Below are 20,421 nucleotides of genomic sequence, written 5' to 3'. Positions count from 1 at the left end.
AGTACCTGAAGTCGTATTGCTTAAAAACAGCCAAATTACATTTTCTGAAGCTCTTATGACATATTTGGGTAAGGATGTAAAGGTAATTAAGCAGTATCTCCAGTACACCAAGAGTATGAGGATGTAACAGACTTATGAGGGGATAAGCGAGGAGGACTCCTGGCACACTAGATGTATCGTCTAGATTTTATTTTGTTATATTTATTATTAAGTTAGGTGCTGCTGCTGCTTCTTCAAAAAAAAAAGCTGATAGAAAACTAATTGGAAAAAGTTTCACTAAATCGACAAAGACCTAAAAGCCTTCCAGCTGCTTATAAGGTAGTGAGTAATTTGCTTCACAAACTGTTTATAAGCTTAATTACAGTTCATACTAACATGTATATAGCCATAAATACAGTTAACAATAAATAACATTTATTAAAACACATAAATGCAGTTCTTAATAATGTGTGTTTAAATAAATGTCATAACAATTTCTAAGAAAAGTATATATTTTAATATCCACAATTACAGTGTGTCACAAAAAATAAGGCCTAATTCCAGAGGGTTGAAGTTACTACCAGTAGTCCTGTTTAACCTGAACTGTGTGTTTTTTTTTTTTTTTACTTTCTTCTTGCCTTGAAACTGTATAGCACTCAGGTTACTCCCTAAATAAATTCCTGTTTGTGACAAAGAAAACATGCTGATGATTCCAAAACCATATTTTAAATGGCTAAAATCCACTAGCAGAGCTGCTTGCAGGAATCTGTGTAGTACTGTAAAGTAATACCTATTTTTAGCACAGACGTTGATAGGTAGGCTTATCCCTGTCATGAACTGCCACTCACAAGCGAGACGGTCTATTCATCAGCACTGACACCCCATAACTGAAAGGCTATCAAATAAAAGGACCTGTCACATTTACAATGAGCCTTTTGTTTTTCCTTAGCTGTCAAGTAATACAGTATAAGACTCTGTTTTCTATCGAAACCATGTCGTCTTCCTTGGCCGCACGCTTCATAAATCGAAGAAAAAAATTATGTACCTCGATTTCCCCCTGCATACACTCTGGATTACTAATACTGGCTGCAGTCCAACCACTGTACAACCTTCATTCTTAAAAATGAAGGGCATGCACTGCTGACAAAGCGAGGAGCTGTTTGCCTTGTTCTAAAACTCCATTGCTTTCAAAAATAAAAAGGATTAAGCTTGGGTGACAGCATATACAAACTACTACAGTATATGTACAGAATGCAATAGAGCAGTGATGCTTCAATTATTTCAAGTAACACCATTGTTATGTACCTATCTATTACCATTCCGTAGCCCTCTCCCCAAAGAATTCCAACAATTGGTGGCATTTATAAATGTATTACATAGATATAAGGTTCAGTGGCTACAGGCAGACCGTACAAAAAGACAAAAAAAAAAATAACATCTTCCATAACCCCGTCATAGGCTGTCAATTCCACACTGAATCAACAAGATGAGCCTCCAAGCTGTTTAAATTGTATAAAATATAAAACGTATGTTTGGCTGTTCATTAATGAGAACAGTCTCCAATGCCTAAGTGATGAGCCACACTTTTCACGGTTCTTTAAAACGCCATTCATTTGTGCAGTACTGGATATGGAAGCACACACCAACCAACCTATGGCCTATCCAAGACTGCCTTATCTTGCCTATCAAAGACCAAAAATGCATCAAAAGAGGGGAATGCAGCTTTTATCTATTATACTAGAAAACCTGTATTTACAAAAAAAAAAAAAAAAAAAAACACCTCTTAGTGATACCTTATTAAATAAGTTAAAATGCAAAAACAGTGTGTTTGTACAATATGTGCTATTTATCATATCATGTGTTACAAATTTGTTGTCCAAGAATGTACTGTATTGTGTACAATAGGCACTAAAAAGGCTTACCACACCATCTTGAATATAAGTGTATATTTTCACAATTTATATTACACTTATTTTCACAAGATGCTTTTTGTGATTGTCTTTGATCCGATAGGCACTTGCACTTACATTTGCTCATAATGACAAGGTAAAAACAAACTTCAACTGACCCTAAATAATCCAAACAATCTTAGCAATGATATATTTTTCATGCTAATATACAAGGTTCTTCTTCACTTCTCCAGCACATTAGTGCATGCGCCTATATACAAACACACCCCTGAATATATTGGTGAGCATGAGGTTACATTCAGTCCAAGTTCCAGTTTAAACACTTTAATAAAAGCACCAGAAAAGACCAAAGACAAAGAATAGAATTTCTCTCACAATCAACAACGGTGGCATCAGTCAAAGTGCTTAAGAATAAAATTAATCCTGTTGTTTTTAATGTTTTGAAATAATTCAGATGTGCAGCAAGACAAATGTAATTTTGATGTGAATTACAGTCTAATGTTTACCTTTTTATTAATGTTTCTTTTTTATACAGAAATAACAACTTATCGTGAGAAATTAAAGGTTCCTGTGCCAAAAAGATACATTACCAAAGAGCAAGCTTTCAAAATGAAAGCTATGCACGGTTATGAAGGTGTCACACATGGAGGGCAGATTTACTGCCAAATGACTATTTTCAAGATGCAGATTTAGGATCAAGTGACAAGTTCAGGAGGTGAACAGTGCAAATTATTGGCTGGCAGCAAGACATAGCGAAGTGTGTGGTGGGTATGACAAGTTTGATCAGGTTTACAAAGATTGTCTGGTAAACAGAGTTGCGGGTTAAGGGCAGATAAAATAAAATCAGAAACAACATGTTTACTACACAGAAGTGCCATTCTGCCCAAAATGATATATGATCTGGTAATTCAATCTCTGTCGGTAGTACTATGCAAAAAACAATTTAATTAAAATTCCTACATCCCACCAGCACAGTGTATAATGTATGTCCTTAACACCTGTTCAAATTCAAATTGAATTTAAATTTAATAATACAATGTCTGTGTTGATGCACTTGCCAGTGTATTACAGCCTGATGCTTCTAGACATGCTAGCTTTGACACTAGCTTGAGGAATTATGAGCTCAGTGTGGGGAACTACTACTTTTTTGTTTTGTCAGAAAAGGAGGTAACAAACAAACAAACAAAAAGAAATGTAAGGCACTCTGTCTCTTCTTTGTTAACCTGTGCTATATGCTCAATGAGACTATTCAAGTACTGCTGTGTGCAAACAAAACTTGAATACAGCATTGAAATGCTAACTGATTGCTCATCTAGAGGTAGACCAATGTAGTTCTGGGTCCACAGGGTCACCAAAAAAATATAACTAATCCATCTCCCATACTAATTCCCAACAAAATAGAAAAACAGACTTCTTTAAAGTGGAGATGGAATATTTAAACAAATCAGCAGAATGTAGAAAGAGATATTGTAGGAACTCAGTATATACAACACAGTCTGCAGCAATGACTGCTTAATATAAGAAAGCGAAGTATGGATGAAAAGAAAAGGTATGCGTCAAATCCACTAAACAAAGGTGTCCAATCCTAGCAGCACGACTATATTTACTAAACAAAGTATTACTGTTATAATACTGTGGTCTTTGGTGGTACATTCATAATTGTCATCCACCACTCTCCATTGTCCCTACTACTGACCAGCTTCTGTGTTTAGATCATTTACACTCAATCTGCACTCCTCCTGAACTGCAGCATAACCCTAACAAATAATCCAGTGGGAAAAAAACTTTTATTCTGTGTTCATTTTGACACGTCAATTCAGACTCAGACTGATTGCCTGGATTACTAAACTTAAAGCACAACTGCTACAATATAAAAAAATGGCTTAGTGGTTAGCATAGTGAATTTGTAGGATAGATCCTGATGCGGAGCTATCTCAATACCAGACTATAAAGAGGCAGACTGTTTAACTGACTGCTTGAAAGGGTAAGCAAATATCAGTTGGAACCAGAGTTTACTACACAGTCCAACAGATTTTGAAAAGACAGGATAAAGATGCAAACAGCACAGGCTTGACACTGGCACTAACGAAGTACAGAAACCTTGAAGCAAAACATATTCCCTGCATCTTAATATAAATCAATACTAAAATAACCATCAACTGCACAAGATTTTGTTTTCACAACTACAAGATAACTAAATATGAATGTAAAAAGGATCCATTAACATTTAGGTTTTTTGTACAGGTTTTTACAGTATTATGTTATTATTATTACATGAGTAACTTGGTCTCCACCTAAACCGTCTTGCAAGACGTTAAATCACATCTGTATTCATACAATTTTGTTTCTCTAATCCTTTCCCTCTAGGAACAGTGTTCTAACAAGATCAGTTTCCTCAATATAAGATTGCACTAGTCTTTCCTATAGATCTGATGAGGAATGGGGTTACCAATAGCATAAAAAACAAATAGATTAAATAAAACAATAAAATGGAAAATGTTTTAACTATTCACAACTTCAGTTTGCAAATAGCAAGTGGAATGAGCAGCTATTGGGCAATAATTAGACTAGGATAAACTAGGATAATTAGACTAGGATTTTTGATTGAACTCATTAGAAGGAATTCTAGTCAAAACATGTCATAAAACTGTATGCATTTTAGTATTACAGCATATACTACCATATTTTTTATTGAGATTCTTGTTTTCTCTCAACCACTGATACTATTGTAGTCACTGCAACATGTCTTTTTGCAAGGTGTGACAATGGTGCTTGGTTTTGCTACTGATCAAAATGTACCATGCTGTTTTATGGTATTTTTAATACTGATATATGACTTCCCCAGGTGTTTACAGCAAGAATCATACTACCCACAAGCAAAAGTGTATTAGACTCCAACAACATTAAGGAGAAAATGTGGGTTGGTAATGAATCACATTTAAGTGTTTGCATCAATTTAGGGTAAGACAAGGTACACACACCCACAAGCCCACAGTGCCATCATCTGCTGCTTTGTTTCATTGCCAACTAACATCTCACACAGTGTTTCCCAACCCTGTTCCTGGTGGCTCACTGTGTCTGCTGGTTTTCATTCCAACACAGCGCTCAATTGCTTAATTGAACCGTATTAACAAACGAAGAGCTTGAAAATAAGGGTTCAATTAAGTGCTGCGTTGGAACGAAAGGAACAGGGTTGGGAAACACTGATCTAACACATTTATTGTATTTGCTGTATGTTCTACTACAATCATTTTAACAACTGTAGTATGTAGTAATATCGATATATTGTGTCCCTGGGTTTATAAGTAACCCCCCCCCTCCCCTCCCCGATCCCATTATTTGTGTCAGCCCATGTACACCCTTAGATTGAGATGATAAAGGAAAGTGATGGGGTTGAGACAGCTGCAGCAGCGGTTCCTCAGGACTCCAGGTGAGTTTATTTATTAGCTCCCACGAGGGCGTGTGGCACTGGGGGCAGGATAGCAGGTCCCTTGCTGGAGTTCTACCTGCTACTGCCTGCCTCCCGGGCATCCTGCTTTGACAGTAAACAATTTGCCGAGGTCAATATGTTAAATATTTTCAATACTGCACAGCCTTTCCCCCAGGTGGGTGAAGGTTATGGAGCACACATGCTGGTATGCAGCTGCACTGCTCCAGTAGTGGTGTGATAATAACCCCCTTTCAAGCACTTAAAGGGCTAGCTACAAGCAACTTTTTTATAGCACATTTTTACTATAGATTAGCCATCGTGTTAATTATGCTAGCAAGAATTACAGCTAACAGTTTGTCACTTTTTTCCTAATACAGTGGTGTGTTTGGAAGGTTATCCCCATTTATCTAAAACTTAAATTAAATATTTACGTAGCACAGCAAAATAATTCAGTAATACACCACTGTACAGTGGTGGCAATTATTTATACCTTGATAGAAGTGGCTGTTCATTATTTTGAACACTGAAGCCAGGATGTAAACCAAAACCAGATCTTCATAGTACCCCATTGCCTACAGGACTGATTTCAAGATCTTCCTTCTGACCTAAATGGCTATACACAGCTTAGTGAATTCACCATACCTTACACATCCTTAGGAACTCTGAGCTCTTCTAACCACTTACAGTCCCTCTGACTCAACACAGTATCCAGGGTGATAAGCCTTCTAGTCACTGTCAGCTGATATTACAGAGTCCAGCTCAGTACCTAAGCAATTCTGCAGTTTTCTAGCCTTTTCCAGATTTGCATGTAAAAGCACCTTGAGGATTGCCACAGCTGTACAGGCAAAATATCAATTGATAGTTGTGGTTTTATTCATCTAATACATCCACATTTACATTTCTACAAGACATGTTTTGCCTATCATGGATAAGAGAGGTTGCTGTTTTCCTACTATGTACAGGTATGACTCCTATAAAAAACAACAAGCAAAGGCTACACACATAGACCGGGGTTAGACTGAATGGCCTCTGACCACTATCGGAAGAGCTGCTGGCATAAAGGTATTTTTATTGTACCAGGGGGTAGAAACTATTACTAACCTTCCATGGGATTGACAGCTGCTGGAAGACCATCCCAGTCCAGGGCCCATGACGAGCAAGGATGTGGAGAGTAAATAGCCTCAATGCCACTGTTCTAGGTAAAGAACAAAAACAACAAAGTCAGGCTGAAAAACCTATACTGCTGCCTACCATAAGCTACTATTCAGCACATTTCAGCAACACCATGTTGTAAATCTATTTTCTAATAATTCTAAAACACTTACCTAGTTCTCTGGACTATAATACCCTACAGACAGAGTCTTACAAATGGATGCCATACATCAGATAGCTCCTGCAAAGGGCTATATCTGATGCATTTCGGAAGTTAACTGTTAAGTGATGGCTTATAGATACTTGCTGGGGGGCACAGAAATCAGTGGCGTTGACCAGGAAGTATTATAAGTATTATAAGTAGAAGTATTATAAATTATGTAATCAGAGTTCTATGTGTTATGCCCATATAATATATAGGAAAGATATATCAAACATTCAAAGTATGTTTGTACATTTTATTACACATGCACAAAAATCCATATATATGTCATATGTATATATGACATATGTCACATACTATGATTCTCCATAGTTATATATATATATATATATATATATATATATATATATATATATATATATATATATATAGTTATATATAATCGAATATTATATGATATATATAGTATATATATCCCATTGACAACAAGATGGTGGTTGTTAGATCCACATTGTTTTATGCATTTGCAGTCAACATATTATAATATGCTGTGCTAAGACCTACTGTGTTGTAAATAAAATTGTTGGTTGGAAGGTGTGTGACACAGTGGTCCAAGATTTTCCGATTACAGCTGCAGTCTGAGTTATAGAAAAAGATTTATCAGAGCTTAAATGGGGGTGGTGAGAGGGTGCCGTATCTGTATCCAAGACAGCAACTGCAACCAGAAAATCAAGGATTACTGTGTGACATGCTTTAAGGGATGACAAGCCTCCCACCTATAGAACAGTGGCTTACAATAAACGAAACACTTAATGCAGGCAATGAACAAGCTACATTAACCAGAACTGTGTGCACAGAGTTACATTCTTGCAGATTTTTTACATACAGAGCTCCACTGTGGAGGATAGCATGTCACTGCTAGAGCCAGAGCTACAATAGGTTTGGCTCCAAATGTGGGTTTGTTTGCCCAACATAGTACAGTATCTGCAACAGCTGCATCCAATCTGATCTAGGGACATGGGAATCTGTAATTCCACACCAAACAAGTGGGGGAAACCATATTTACGAGGCCTGCAGTATATGTTACTTTTAAATTCTTCTTTATGAACTCCTACCATAGATGTTTGTTTAAACAGCAGGGAGTCGAATAAAGGTAAGTTATATTTAAGTAAGTTATGGGAAGGAGTCTGATTAGTTCAATGTCAACAGCACTGGACTGCAGAGCTTGAGTCTAAGCTTGGTCAACAGCTGTGAATGGGTCTGATACTGGGGCACATGTAACAGCACCATAATAGGTACTGTATCAAAGATGTATTCTTTCAACACAGTTCAAAGTTGACTTAAACTTAACACTGACAGGTTTAGAGTCAATGTCTTGGCATAAAAATATTTCACTAAACCAAAGCTATGAAACAATGACAAATATTAAGTTACTTTCAGTTTGGTCATAGTGGGTCTTGGCCCGCCTGTGAAAGGTGCCACTGCCTTTTCCTCTTCGTGATTGATAGGGTTCTGTGGTTCCAAATTGGGGGCAGGCCCTTGCTCTGGGAGGCTTAGAAAGTGAATTCCACAGCTGATAGCTGCCCGGCGCACTCCAGGCACCTCCTGGATATGCAGGTACCACCGCTGCAGAAGAGGCAGTCGCTCCAACATCCCGCCTGGTTTCTGGACAAGAGAAACCTGAAAAAAAGTCAAAGCACACTCACTCATCAAAACTTAACCTCCAATTAAGCAAGCTGACAACTTTCACAACATGACAAAAACCCTAAACTGAGGACTCCCGTTGCTGAAAAGCGTCACTTTTCTATTTCGAACACGTCTAGATTAATCTGAATAGACATGCTACACTGACTGTGAAATCCAAAACCAGCCCAACACAACTGACCCCGAAACCCTCACTCTTAGAACAAATAGAGCACAGTTTCCTTCTACATCCAATGGAAAGAAGATTGGGGATGCATGTTAAACACGAAATATGTAACAGAATCCTTCAGCCTCAGAAACAACAACCATCTGATTAGGCATCAGAGCCCAGTCGACCACCTGTTTATCTTGAAGCAGTGGATATTGGGACTGTTGTGAAAGCTACCGAGGATATGTCCACCTAAAGTATAGCTGATGAGCAGTATCGGGATGTCAGAAGAGTTTTGTTTCCCATATCATACAGTATTACACGTGTTATAGGTGCAGTAAAGTACAGTTATTGTACTGTAACACATGAAATAGATTATACCTGGAAGATGGCTGCCTAGTGTAAATACAAAGCAACAGAAACATTTTGAATATTTGGACAACTTTCTTAAAAGTTACATATAAGTTTACATATGTAACAGCTTAAGTAGGCTTCATCAATTGTATAAGAAAGCTGCCAGAAAGAAAGAACAAGTGAATTCATAAAAAAGAGACTGCTTGAAATGTAGTTTATTTAGTGGATTACAGTTTTCTATGATGGTTCCTTTAGACGATATAGACCCAGTGCCTTTAACCTTTTGATCAGCACTCATAAAAATAATTTCCAACTTGTACAGCTGAGTGTTACTGTGGCTGTAGTCATATTAACACAATCCCTTTGAGGTAGCAACAGCTGACTCTATTTATGAAAATAGCATCTAATTTTCCATTTATCCTAAATGTAAAGCTATCAGATATACCGTAGATTAAAATGCTGATAAGGACTGATTCACATTCCTAGATATTTTGAATATGTAACAGATGCCAGCATCATCTTTGATCAGCAGAACAGATTTCCACGTTGCGGAATCACATTGGTTTACTCCCGTCCCAACTAAAATACATAAGCTTTCAATCATAAGCACAGAAATCAAACACTGTGGTCTATTAAAATATTCTAACGAAGTTGCCTGCAGATCAGTCAAGTAGAATAATACCCTTTGAGCATAATATTTACTTAATATTTACTGCTGCAACTTCCACATATTCACATTATTTGTTAAAGTGCAAGTAGATTTAAACATATATATTTTTTAAAATTTTTGCTTCTATTTTATAGTGCCTACAGTGAGTTACTAGAATTGTTCTCTAAGTCTAAGTTGAAAGGTTGCATTGTCATATGATTTGGATGTACTGCTACAGGATCAGTATTCTCCAGACAAGCTCACAGCCAATTAAAGGCAAACAGAGAAAAATGAAAGCTCAATATTGGAACAACATAAACCAGAACCACAAATGACACAAAGTTTTGATGAAGCTTTTAAAATAAAAACTTTTTTTTTTTTCTGGTAAAACTACAACCAAAGGTGGAGGAACCTCTGCTTTTCAGAGCTTGGCAAGCAAAGGAAGGTATTATGCTATTCATAAAGTATTACATCTTAATATATAAAGAAGAAAGTTTGTCTGTCTGCCTGTTCCTTTATGCATTCGGACCCCGCAGGAGCCAGTGTAACCAAACTTTGCAAGGCCTCCTCTTTCACCCAGGTAAAGGTCGAGGGCTATGTTTAGATCCAAAATTTTGACCCCGGGGGTACTTTTTTTAGTAACCCCATTGCTGGATCACTAAAGTAGCCATGCATCTCAAATTAAAGAAACCCAAAAAACCAAAAAATTAATAAAAAGAACACAAATTAAAAAAAAAATTAGATGGCAAAAACAACCAAAAAAAAAATAGTTAAAAAAAGGGAAAGGGGTCCTTGTGCATTGTGCGACACCCAAGATCGGTAACTTACAGGAAACCATAATGCTACCGTTCCCCAATTTGTCATGCATGAAATATTAAAATATTGAATTTCCCTGGGCAACGCCGGGTACTTCAGCTAGTTATTACTATTTTACATTATTGTACAGTTACTTTACTTTTTGCTATGCTTACGTTATGAATTGAGATTTATCTAAAATCAGTTTACTGTAAAGAAATAGGCCTATTACATTCACAGGTTTCCAGTCAAGTGCAATTCTTTCAGATATTTAAATATGTCCCATAAATGATCTTCAAACATACTGTAAACATTTAGCCTGCCTGCTATTTTGATTGATTCTGGTTTTGCACAGCAATTCAAGTACTTGCACAGCAATTCAAAGTGCTAGCATGGCCGCAATCAGAATGCAGATATACCCGGTAGTTACAAAGACCAACACTGAGTCGGTTTCTGTCAACGGCCAGCACTGAGGCATTAAGCCACGTAGATACAAGAGTAATAACAAATTCAAAACAACAATACCTAACTGCATATTTGACATTCCGGCATACTAAACAGCTTAAGAGCCTAAGAAAATGTTTAGTCTTGTTCACAGTGAAGAGTCAAATACCCTGATGCAGGTATCTTTCACCTGCCTAACAGTTTATGGAAAATGCGTCACAAACATACGTAGTGCCTTTACAGTCACCTTATTCCATTATTTTTTGTGCACAGTTCTCACACTATGTGGGAAGGGGAGGCAATCATTCTTTACAATAATAAGCATCTAGATAATGCAAATAGTAATGGATAAAGACAAGCATCAGAGCGTGTAAAACTTGTTAAAGCAAATCTTAGGAGTGCATTTGATTTCCTAGAGATAACAGGTATAAAATTAATCCTTTTTGACTTTATGGTTTCATAGTTTTAGCATTACTAGCTCTGTTACACTTTGTATATGGTAGGAATCAACATACAAAACAAACAAAAACTGTGGAATATCGTATAAAGAGTTCAGAAAAAAAGTTTGTGAATCCCTTAGGATTTTCATGTATTTCACATATTTCAAACCTAAAATGTTATTAGATCTTAACCCATGTCCTAATAATAGACAAAGATAACCTGATTAAACAAATGACACAAAAAACATGATACTTTTACAACATTTATTTATCCACAAATGATTCAACATTCAATATCCATGTGTGAAAAAGTATGTGAACCTTTAGATTCAGTAACTGGTGGCAACCCCTTGAGCAGCAATGACTTCAACTAAGTGTTTCCTGTAACAGTTGGTCAGTCACATCGGTTTTGAGGAATTTTGGCCCATTCCTCCTTCCAGAACTGCTTCAAGTCAGTGACATTTGAGGGCTTCCTTGCATGGACAGCTCGCTTCAGGTCCTGCCACAACAATTCAATGGGGTTTAGGTCTGGACTTTGACTAGGCCATTCTAAAAAGCAGAATTTCTTCTAAAGCTATTCCTTTGTAGATCTGCTTGTAATGTTTAGGATCATTGTCTTGCTACATGACCTACTTTCGGTTCAGCTTCAGCTCACTGATGGTTGGCTTGACATTCTCCTCTAGAATCTTCTGATGCAATGCAGAATTCACGGTTGTGTCAATGATGGCAAGCTGTCCAGGTCCTGAGGCAGCAAAGCAGCTCCAAACCATCGCACTCCCACTACCATGCTTGACGCTTGGGATGAGGTTCTTCTGTTCGAACGCAGTGTTTGGTTTTCGCCAAACATAATGTTTCTCATCGAGGCCAAAAGTTCTACCTTTGACTCGTCTGTTCAGAGAACATTGTTCCAGAAGTCTTGCGGATCATCTGTATGCTCTTTGGTGAACTTCAGACAGGCAGCAACGTTCTTTTTAGAGAGCTGTGGTTTCCTCCTGGCTATCCTTCCATGAACACCATTCTTGTTCAGTCTTTTTCTGATAGCTGAGTTATGAACACTCACATTAGCCAAGGCGAGAGTGGCCTGCAGATATTTGGATATTACTCTGGGGTTCTTTGTGACGTCCCTAATTATTTTCCGGTTTGTTCTTGGATATTTTTTGGTAGGACGACAGTTCCTGGGTAGAGTGACTGTGGTCTTGAACTTTCTCCATTTGTAGATTATCTGTCTGACAGTGAATTTGTGGAGCCCGAAATCCTTAGAAATGGTTTTGTAGCACTTTCTAGACTGATGAGCATCAATAACTGTTTTTCTGAGGTCCTCTGAGATTTTTTTTGATCGTGGCATGACATGCTTCCACACACCTGTATAGTGAAGACCAAACTCACAAAGTTTCTGATCTTTATATAGGGTGGGGCCACCCAAAATCACCCCTGAAGATCTACCTAATTATTTAAACACCTGATTCTAATTATCCCCTTAATTGAGCTGATAAATCCAGGGTTTCACTTACTTTTTCACATACCCTGAATCTTAATTACTCATTGTTTGTCTAATTCATACATAATTTTGTTTAAAAATACATGGAATTGGTTAATATAAACCCTATTGGATATTTAAGAAAAGACTGGTTTTGATTCAAGAAGGCTATCATGGTAAAACTATGGAATTTTCATAATTTATCATTGGGGTTCACTAACTTTTTCTTGGTACTGTATACAGTGGTATATAAATATCAATATGAGACTACTCCATAAAACATTCATTCTGAAGGTCTTTTCAATTTGAAATGCCAGGGGGACAAGGTGGTGTGTTGCAGGAAATAGCTTGACTTTAATTTTATTAGAATTCAACCTTTACAATCATGCTTAATTTTTAGACATCAATGATTGTAGGTAGAGTAGGTAAAGAAACCTCATTTAAATGAGCTACTGAACAACGCATGAGATGCAAACTACGTAACTTCCTTCTGTAGATAGGCTTTTTTTTATTCCTTCACTGTCCCGTGTGTACTACAGTACCAGCAGCAGTACCAGTAACAGTACCAAACACTTTAGCAAATAGTGCAGAATGCCAGTTCCAAACACTTTAGCAAATAGAGAAGAATGCAATTTTTACATAGTAACCATGACCCTATGTGCACTCTCCCAGGAGTTATAAGCCAGTTTTACATTTGAAGAAGAAGAATCCCGGCAATAACAATAGACTTCTCAGCCCTATCAGCCTGGAAGCTAAAAAAAACACTCAGAAGCAGTTAATGTTTACTGTTCAAATGACAACAGCCTATCAGTGCGTCTGTACTGGCTTTTCTGTGACCTGTACTGTATAGTAGGGGGTGGGACAAAGTCAGTGTTGCATCGTTTTGATTTAGGTTGCTAAAATCTAGTTTTCAGCATTGGAGGTAAAATACCAGAAATGGACGACAAAGCAAAAAAAGCTAAGTATATTTCGGCTGATGACCGTGTCAAGATATTTCCCAAAGAAACTGTACATGCAGATGGAGGTCATTGTTTTGCACATCTTGTAATACATGTTTGGAGAAAATACGATCGATCGCTGTTTAGCTTCAGAATCACACATTAAATGAAAGGCTACTAGAGAGGCTGATGAACAGAATGTAACATAAACAACCTTCAGAAAACAAACTGGAAAGTCAGCGCAGACAAAAAGTATTCCTGTCGGTTGTAGCCAAGTTAAATCAGTACTACTGGTATGCAGTTTGAATTTTAGAGCCGAACAGGCACATTTTCTTTGTTTTGACTGTACTAATAAAATAAATTATTGGATGGGACGAGTGACATGACAACGAACGTGCTGCACATATTGCCTTTATTAAAGTACGCCAGATGCCTTTGGGTGAGTTTTGGAACCGTTTCTAATCAATTTCCACATCTGTACAACTTGGCAAAGCTTTGCTTTATACCAACCAATTTAGTGGATGCAAAATGTGCAGTCTCAATGTATGGGCAAGTCCACACCAGACAGAGAATGTCAGCAGCAACTGCAGGGGACTGCAGCATGCTTGCCTTTAACAAATGAGAACACTGTTTTAATAAGGAAGCAAGTAACACTATTTTTAGGCTTTTATAGTGCTCTAAAATATTGTCTACTTCAGTTTATTTAATATTTAAACAGGTCAGCAAAATCCTAATTTTATTCCATAACCTACCTGCAAAAAATACATAAATTTACCACGATTTAAGTAGACCCCTAATTACCGACGGGTAACATCAGCAAAGTACGTGTAATGTAGTCGACTCGTACGTTGAGTTTTTCACAATTGTACACATGTGGGTTACTCAGAGATCTCCACTCGTGTCCCGACAGTGGTTCGTTTTTCAAAATGAATCACAACTTAATACAAAAACACCGCTCACAGTGTACCCCCCCTGCGTAGAACTGGGCTCGAGCAGTCACAAAAAAAAAAATATATATATATATATATATATATATATATATATATATATATATATATATATAGGTGCCTGATGAGCCAAGTTGATTTTGTAATATTGATGAATAGTAAATTCATGACAATAGTAAACAGCACACATATAATATACTTTTTTTTTTTATTTACTCAAAGTACAGTTGTATAATATTCTGTTGTGAGAAAAAAAAAAAAACACACAAATTGTATTTTTGGTTTTTCAACTTCAATAAAACAATATGGGACCATTTGTGTTACCAAACGCCACAGTGCTACCGCAACTCGTTTTTCCAACCATACCGAACGTCTCATCTGTGTGTTTTGGCACTCCAAGAAAAGTCTCAGTAAATGACAAAGATGCGTATGACTCCTTAGACATGCATACATTTTTTATCCAGTCATTAAGCCTTCTGGTCAGAAGATCGCCCAAATGTTTCGATCTACTTTTTAGCAGGGCAGAAAAAGCAAAACGGTGTCTCTGCTGGTTTTGCAGAAAAGAGCATAGCTGTGCTTAACAAGCTCTCAAATCGATTACATACTGTACTTTCTTCCAAAAGCTTAAACAAAAACACAGCCTCCATGTTGCCGGCACACAAACCTAACGAATGTCGTGTAATGGTGGTCCGAGTTAAGTTGTTAGTTTAAACAGGGAGTGCACTCACATCAGTAATGAAAGGCATGTGTGTACAACAAACAACCGCAGCGAGTGCAGTTTGTTAATACGGTTGTCGTGCTAACCGCAGTGTGTGCGTGTGTGTGTGTGCCGGTCGAATAGTCATGGTCAGTTTTTATACAAAAGTAATATACAGAGATGGTGTGACAGAGAGAGAAGGAATCTGAGCTGCAAATCTCCCTCCTGTAAGAAACAATAACACATTACACAAATTCAACACGTAGGCTGTTTCTGATCAACACATATCCTGCATGGGGCGGTGTATACATTGTTCTGTCCCAAATTGCACAAGCTCTTACTGTTTAATTTTGTTCCTTTCCATTATGCAACCCTTGCTTATGCTTCCCATTTGAATGGTAAAGGGTGAGAAATCATTGAAAGTCTGTATTGCGGAGTGTCCCGCCCCTTTGTTTATTATTATGTATTGTTTGGCTGGACGAGCGAGATGCCATCCGCCAGGTTATTGTTTATATTTTAAAAACCTTGTGAGGATGCGTGACTGATCAGCTACTGACTGTTTAACTAGCTGACAGTCACGCATCCTTATTCAACACGTGCAGACTATGGCCGAGGAGTAATAAGGTAATTAATAGTTAGTTAACCCCTCGGCCAGAATATAAAAGCCTGCAGCTTTCCTTGTTTGAAGAAGAGAGGGGTCGGAGTAGAGAATGAGAGTGGAGACAGGAGGTAAAAATAAATTGCTGAGAATTATAACACTTGCTAAGCATCCTCGTTTATAAACCAGCACGATACTTATTTGTTATTTGTTTGGCCAACATGCCTTTTGTTTTGTCTTGTTTTGTTTAAATCTTTTCTTTTATTGTTTAATAAAATACTGAGCGCCGTAGCGTTTCAGTTTCGTCCGCAGTTACCTGTGTTTTGGGTTAATTTCTCTGGTCTGAAGTTACCCTTGTGCCATCCTGTTCATGTGAAGGCTGGGTGTGTGCAGACCTGGAAGAAAGGTATTTAATACTCATAGTTGTGTAAATGTGGGTTTCTGTGACCGGTAAACTGCTTAGCTGTCCAGTATAATTAGAACTGAAGAAAAGTTTAGTTAGAGCTCCGGAAAGGAATATATTAGAAAAATATGAACAACATATCGAAACGTTGGGCAGCTGGCTCTTTGAGCCAATATATATATATATATATATATATATAATATATATATATATATATATATATATATATATATATATAATATATTATATATATATATATATATATATATATATATATATATATATATATATATATATATATATATATATATATATATATATAAACCATAGATATGTGTGTATGTTTATGTATTTACACGTAACTCAGGCATTATTTGTAATAAATTGAAAGACCCGAATCTAATTTGAATACATTTGAACTAATTTTGTCTCATACAGACACATCAATAGTGTTGGTTGTTTTGTTTTTCAAATGCATATTAATAACGTTTGTTAATACACTTTTATAGGGGGGACCCAAATTTGCCATAATAGCAGTACGAGCAACCCTACATATCACATCCGCCGGTATCACCGAGAAGGAAATTCGAGTCCCAGTGAAGTAAAGGCTAGTAGGTCAATTTCAGGTCAGCACACAATCACATCTATGCTTGGGGCAAATTACCCAGCTAATTCAGCAAGGGGATGAAAACGATCACGGAAAAGTTTACTTTTTAAAAAAAAGTTAGCCTTTAGGTGTAATTCGGGGTTGTCGTAGAGAGCGCCTCTCACTGCGTTTTCCCTGTTTACCTCATTTCTCTTATGTCATCCACTTTCCTCAGCTGTGCTCCACCTGAGGGAAGTGATCAGCTGGCTCAATCACATCTTGATGGGGGTGGGTGAGTGGGGGAGAGACACAGCTCATTTCTAGACATCGCCAAAATAGCCTTGCGCAGTGCTCAGAGAGTCTTGTTTATGTGTCTTATCCTGGCCCTTCCTCCTCTCAAGCTGTTCAGCAGGATGCTGCCTGTGCCGGTCATTTGAGCACAGGGATGTGTCCAGACTGTCCTAAGTCTAACGCTATTGTCACCCAAGCGCTCGCATGCTTCAAGCTCGTTGCCCCTCATGCCTTTCTTTAATCTCAAGCCCTCGAAGGCGCCCAGTGAATTAAACAACTCGGGCCATTTAGAATAGATGATTCTGCAGACGTCACGTACCCAGCAGGAAACAATCCTCAGAGGTTACAATACCACAGATGTACAACAATGTGTAGGCTGAAGTGAAAGCTGAATTGCAGACTGCTAAAGAAGTGCTAACTTATAATGACTGGCATTTATTCACACGTGCTGAGTTCAGAGAAAATACGTTTAAAATAAAATGAAAATAAAGATATTATTTATAATAAAAAATAACTTTTAAAATCAATGTTTTTAGAGAATTTTAAAATGGCTAATTTAGTGCCGTATTGAAATATGCGAAAATTGCAATATGCATAGAAATTTGACTGAACTGTTCAGTTCTCATTCTGGTAGCAATAAAATCAACGTAAGCATCAATCAGCATTGAATTCCAATATGTATCGCAATACATATCGCAATATTGTCTTCAGTACTGCAATATATCGCAATACAGATACTCAGTCCCAATACCCACCCCTAGTAAAGTTAGTGGTATGCTCTCCCAAAGTCCGGGCGACTCGATGGTAGGTGGCAACCTGAATTCGGCCATTTTGGAGAAAGCGCGTAGCTGCAGTTTGTTAAACAACTTCATTGTGGCCAGCTGTGGATAGGCTGCCGGGCTGATACCACGTGTTGAAGGAAATGGCGTTGTGGAAGAAGAAGAAGGACGAACAAAAACACAGGTCAGGGAGCTGCAGTTTCAACAAAAGATGCGGCGTGCGCCGTTTATTAAACAACAACAAAAAATGAATAGTTTACCAATGCACTAGCCGACGGCCACACATAAAAGAGAGACACAAGCAGCCCCAGGCGATGCAGACATAGCATCCTTGGGCGGTGCGAGGCAGGGCAGCAGTGGACCCTCGGGAGGCAAGCCAGGCCTAGCTGTAGTGCGGGGTTTGGCCCTCTTCACAGCCACTGCGGCCGGGCGTTTTTCCCCCGTGCTCCCCTCAGCAACCTATGCAGGGGCTGCTGAGGTCCAGCAGCATCCTGCCCTGGTCCCTCCAATGCTGAAGGGAAAGGTAGCTCCTGCTTCTCTCCTTCTGGCGGGGTTGGAGACAGAGGCAGCTCCTCCTGCTCTGCTCCTGGGGGTGGTGGAGACAGAGGCAGCTCCTGCTGCTCTGCTCCTGGGGGTGGTGGAGACAGAGGCAGCTCCTGCTGCTCTTCTCCTGGCGAAGGTGGCAGGGGCTCCTCCCCTTCTGGCTGCAGTGGGGAAACTCACTCTGCTGGTGGAGGTGGGAGCGGCATGTAGTCCTCCCACCGTGGTGGCAGTGGAAGCAGCAGGTATTCTCCCTCTGCTGGTGGTGGTGGGAGTGACAAGCAGTCCTCCCACAGAGGTGGAACCAGTAGGCATTCTCCCTCTGCTGGCGGAGGTGGGAGTGAAAAGCAGTCCTCCCATGGTGGTGGAGGTGGAACCAGCAGGTATTCTTCTTTTGTTAGTGGCAGTGGGAACTGTACACAGTCCTCCCACGGAGGTGGAGATGGAACCAGCAGGTATTCTTCCTCTGCTGGTGGAGGTGGGAGCGGCACACAATCCTTCCACTGAGATGGAGGCAGAACCAGCAGGCATTCTCCCTTTGCTGGCGGGTACCTGGGCTGTGGAGGTTCGGCCTTCCCCTTCTTGGGCTGTGGACGCACCGTCTCCCAACTCTTGGGCTGTTGACGCACAATCTCCCCCCTCTTGGGAGCAGGACGTTTGGGCTCCTCCCACTCGGGCGCAGGTTGTTCAGGCTCCTCCCTCTTCGGCTGCAGACACACCGACTTCTCCCACTCCAGGTCCATGTCCCCTCTCCAGCAGCTGTAAGACCACTTTTCGGGGAGGGGGCAATTAACTCGGAAATGCCCCCACTCCCCACTGATGCAGCAACAGTAATTCTTGCTTATACTGTGGAGGATGGCTTCTCAGCTGATCTCCTCCTGTGTCTGCTGTTGCTGCTGCCTCCAGCTGCTTTCTCCTCCCATCCTTTCTCCCATGATGACACCACGTGTGGCAGGTAATGGCGTTGCGGTGACGTCAGGCCAGAAGAACGATGAACAAAAACACAGGTCAGGTAGCTGCAGTTTCAACAAAAGATGCGGCGTGCGCCGTTTATTAAATAAGAACAAAAAATTAATATTTAAACAAAACACTGCTCACAGAGCACAAAAATAAAAGGTTTACACAAAAACAAATCACGAACACAAAAATAAACTACACACAGGTCAGGCTGGGCAGATTGCTGTCACTGATCCTGTATTTTAAATATCAATATCTCACTCTCGCTCTTGCTCTCTAGTTCCTCCTCCGAACACCCACCCCGAGCAGGGAGAGTTGCAGGCTTAAATACAGTGGCCGAGGGTTTTAACTAGTTCGTAATTATTTTATTACACCCTCAGCCACAATCTGCACGAGTTTATTAATATGTGTGACTGCCAGCAAGTTTACCGGTACACTAACTGACAGCCACACATTAATACAAGGTTTTTAAATAAAATTCAGAACAAAACAAAACACACGGCCACACCGTCATATATACAAATACAAAACAATAAACAAAACACACGGTTAGCCGTCATCTATAAATAAACAAAATAAACAAAATAAACAGATACAATAAATCATAATACACAAATAACACTGGGGCGGAGGGGGTGACCCCATTCTAAAAATAAACAAAATGCATTTAACAGCAGGGCTTTCCTAATGCCCCGCTACACACCAATTATGAAAAGCCAAACAAACGGCTAAAGCATGAACTTAAAGAATTGCATCATTGCTTATAAAGGGGTCTATTGAATTGATCTAAATAAATATTGTCACCAGAACAGTCATGGTGTAACAGCAGGGTATATGGGGGTGTCTGTCTATACATCTGTACATCCCATTTACATTTTTACATACATCTGGAGAACCGCTAATCCAATTTTCATGAAAACGGTTTAAGATAACAGTATCTATCATAAGTTAAACTACTGAGTATCATATTCTGGGTATTTAACACCAAGGTGTTAAAATAGGTATTAATACCATGTTTCATGACAACTGGATTAGCGATT

General features: G+C 38.8%; 1 protein-coding gene across 1 annotated transcript in view; it reads right to left on the bottom strand.

Annotated features, from left to right (window-relative positions):
- LOC121296382 (glutathione S-transferase C-terminal domain-containing protein-like) overlaps nucleotides 1-20,421 on the bottom strand; it is a 64,442-nt gene that overhangs the window by 41,303 nt on the left and 2,718 nt on the right. The window contains exons 4-5 of the mRNA XM_041221885.1: nucleotides 8,069-8,314; nucleotides 6,421-6,514 (exon numbers count right to left, since the gene is read on the bottom strand). Coding sequence (XP_041077819.1) covers nucleotides 6,421-6,514; nucleotides 8,069-8,314 — 340 coding nt within the window. The remainder of the gene's footprint in view (nucleotides 1-6,420; nucleotides 6,515-8,068; nucleotides 8,315-20,421) is intronic.

The sequence above is a fragment of the Polyodon spathula genome, chromosome 2 (assembly GCF_017654505.1).
Source record: "Polyodon spathula isolate WHYD16114869_AA chromosome 2, ASM1765450v1, whole genome shotgun sequence".
Lineage (NCBI taxonomy): Eukaryota > Metazoa > Chordata > Actinopteri > Acipenseriformes > Polyodontidae > Polyodon > Polyodon spathula.
The sequence above is the reverse complement of the archived record's forward strand: the minus strand, read 5'-3'. Positions and strand labels throughout refer to the sequence as shown.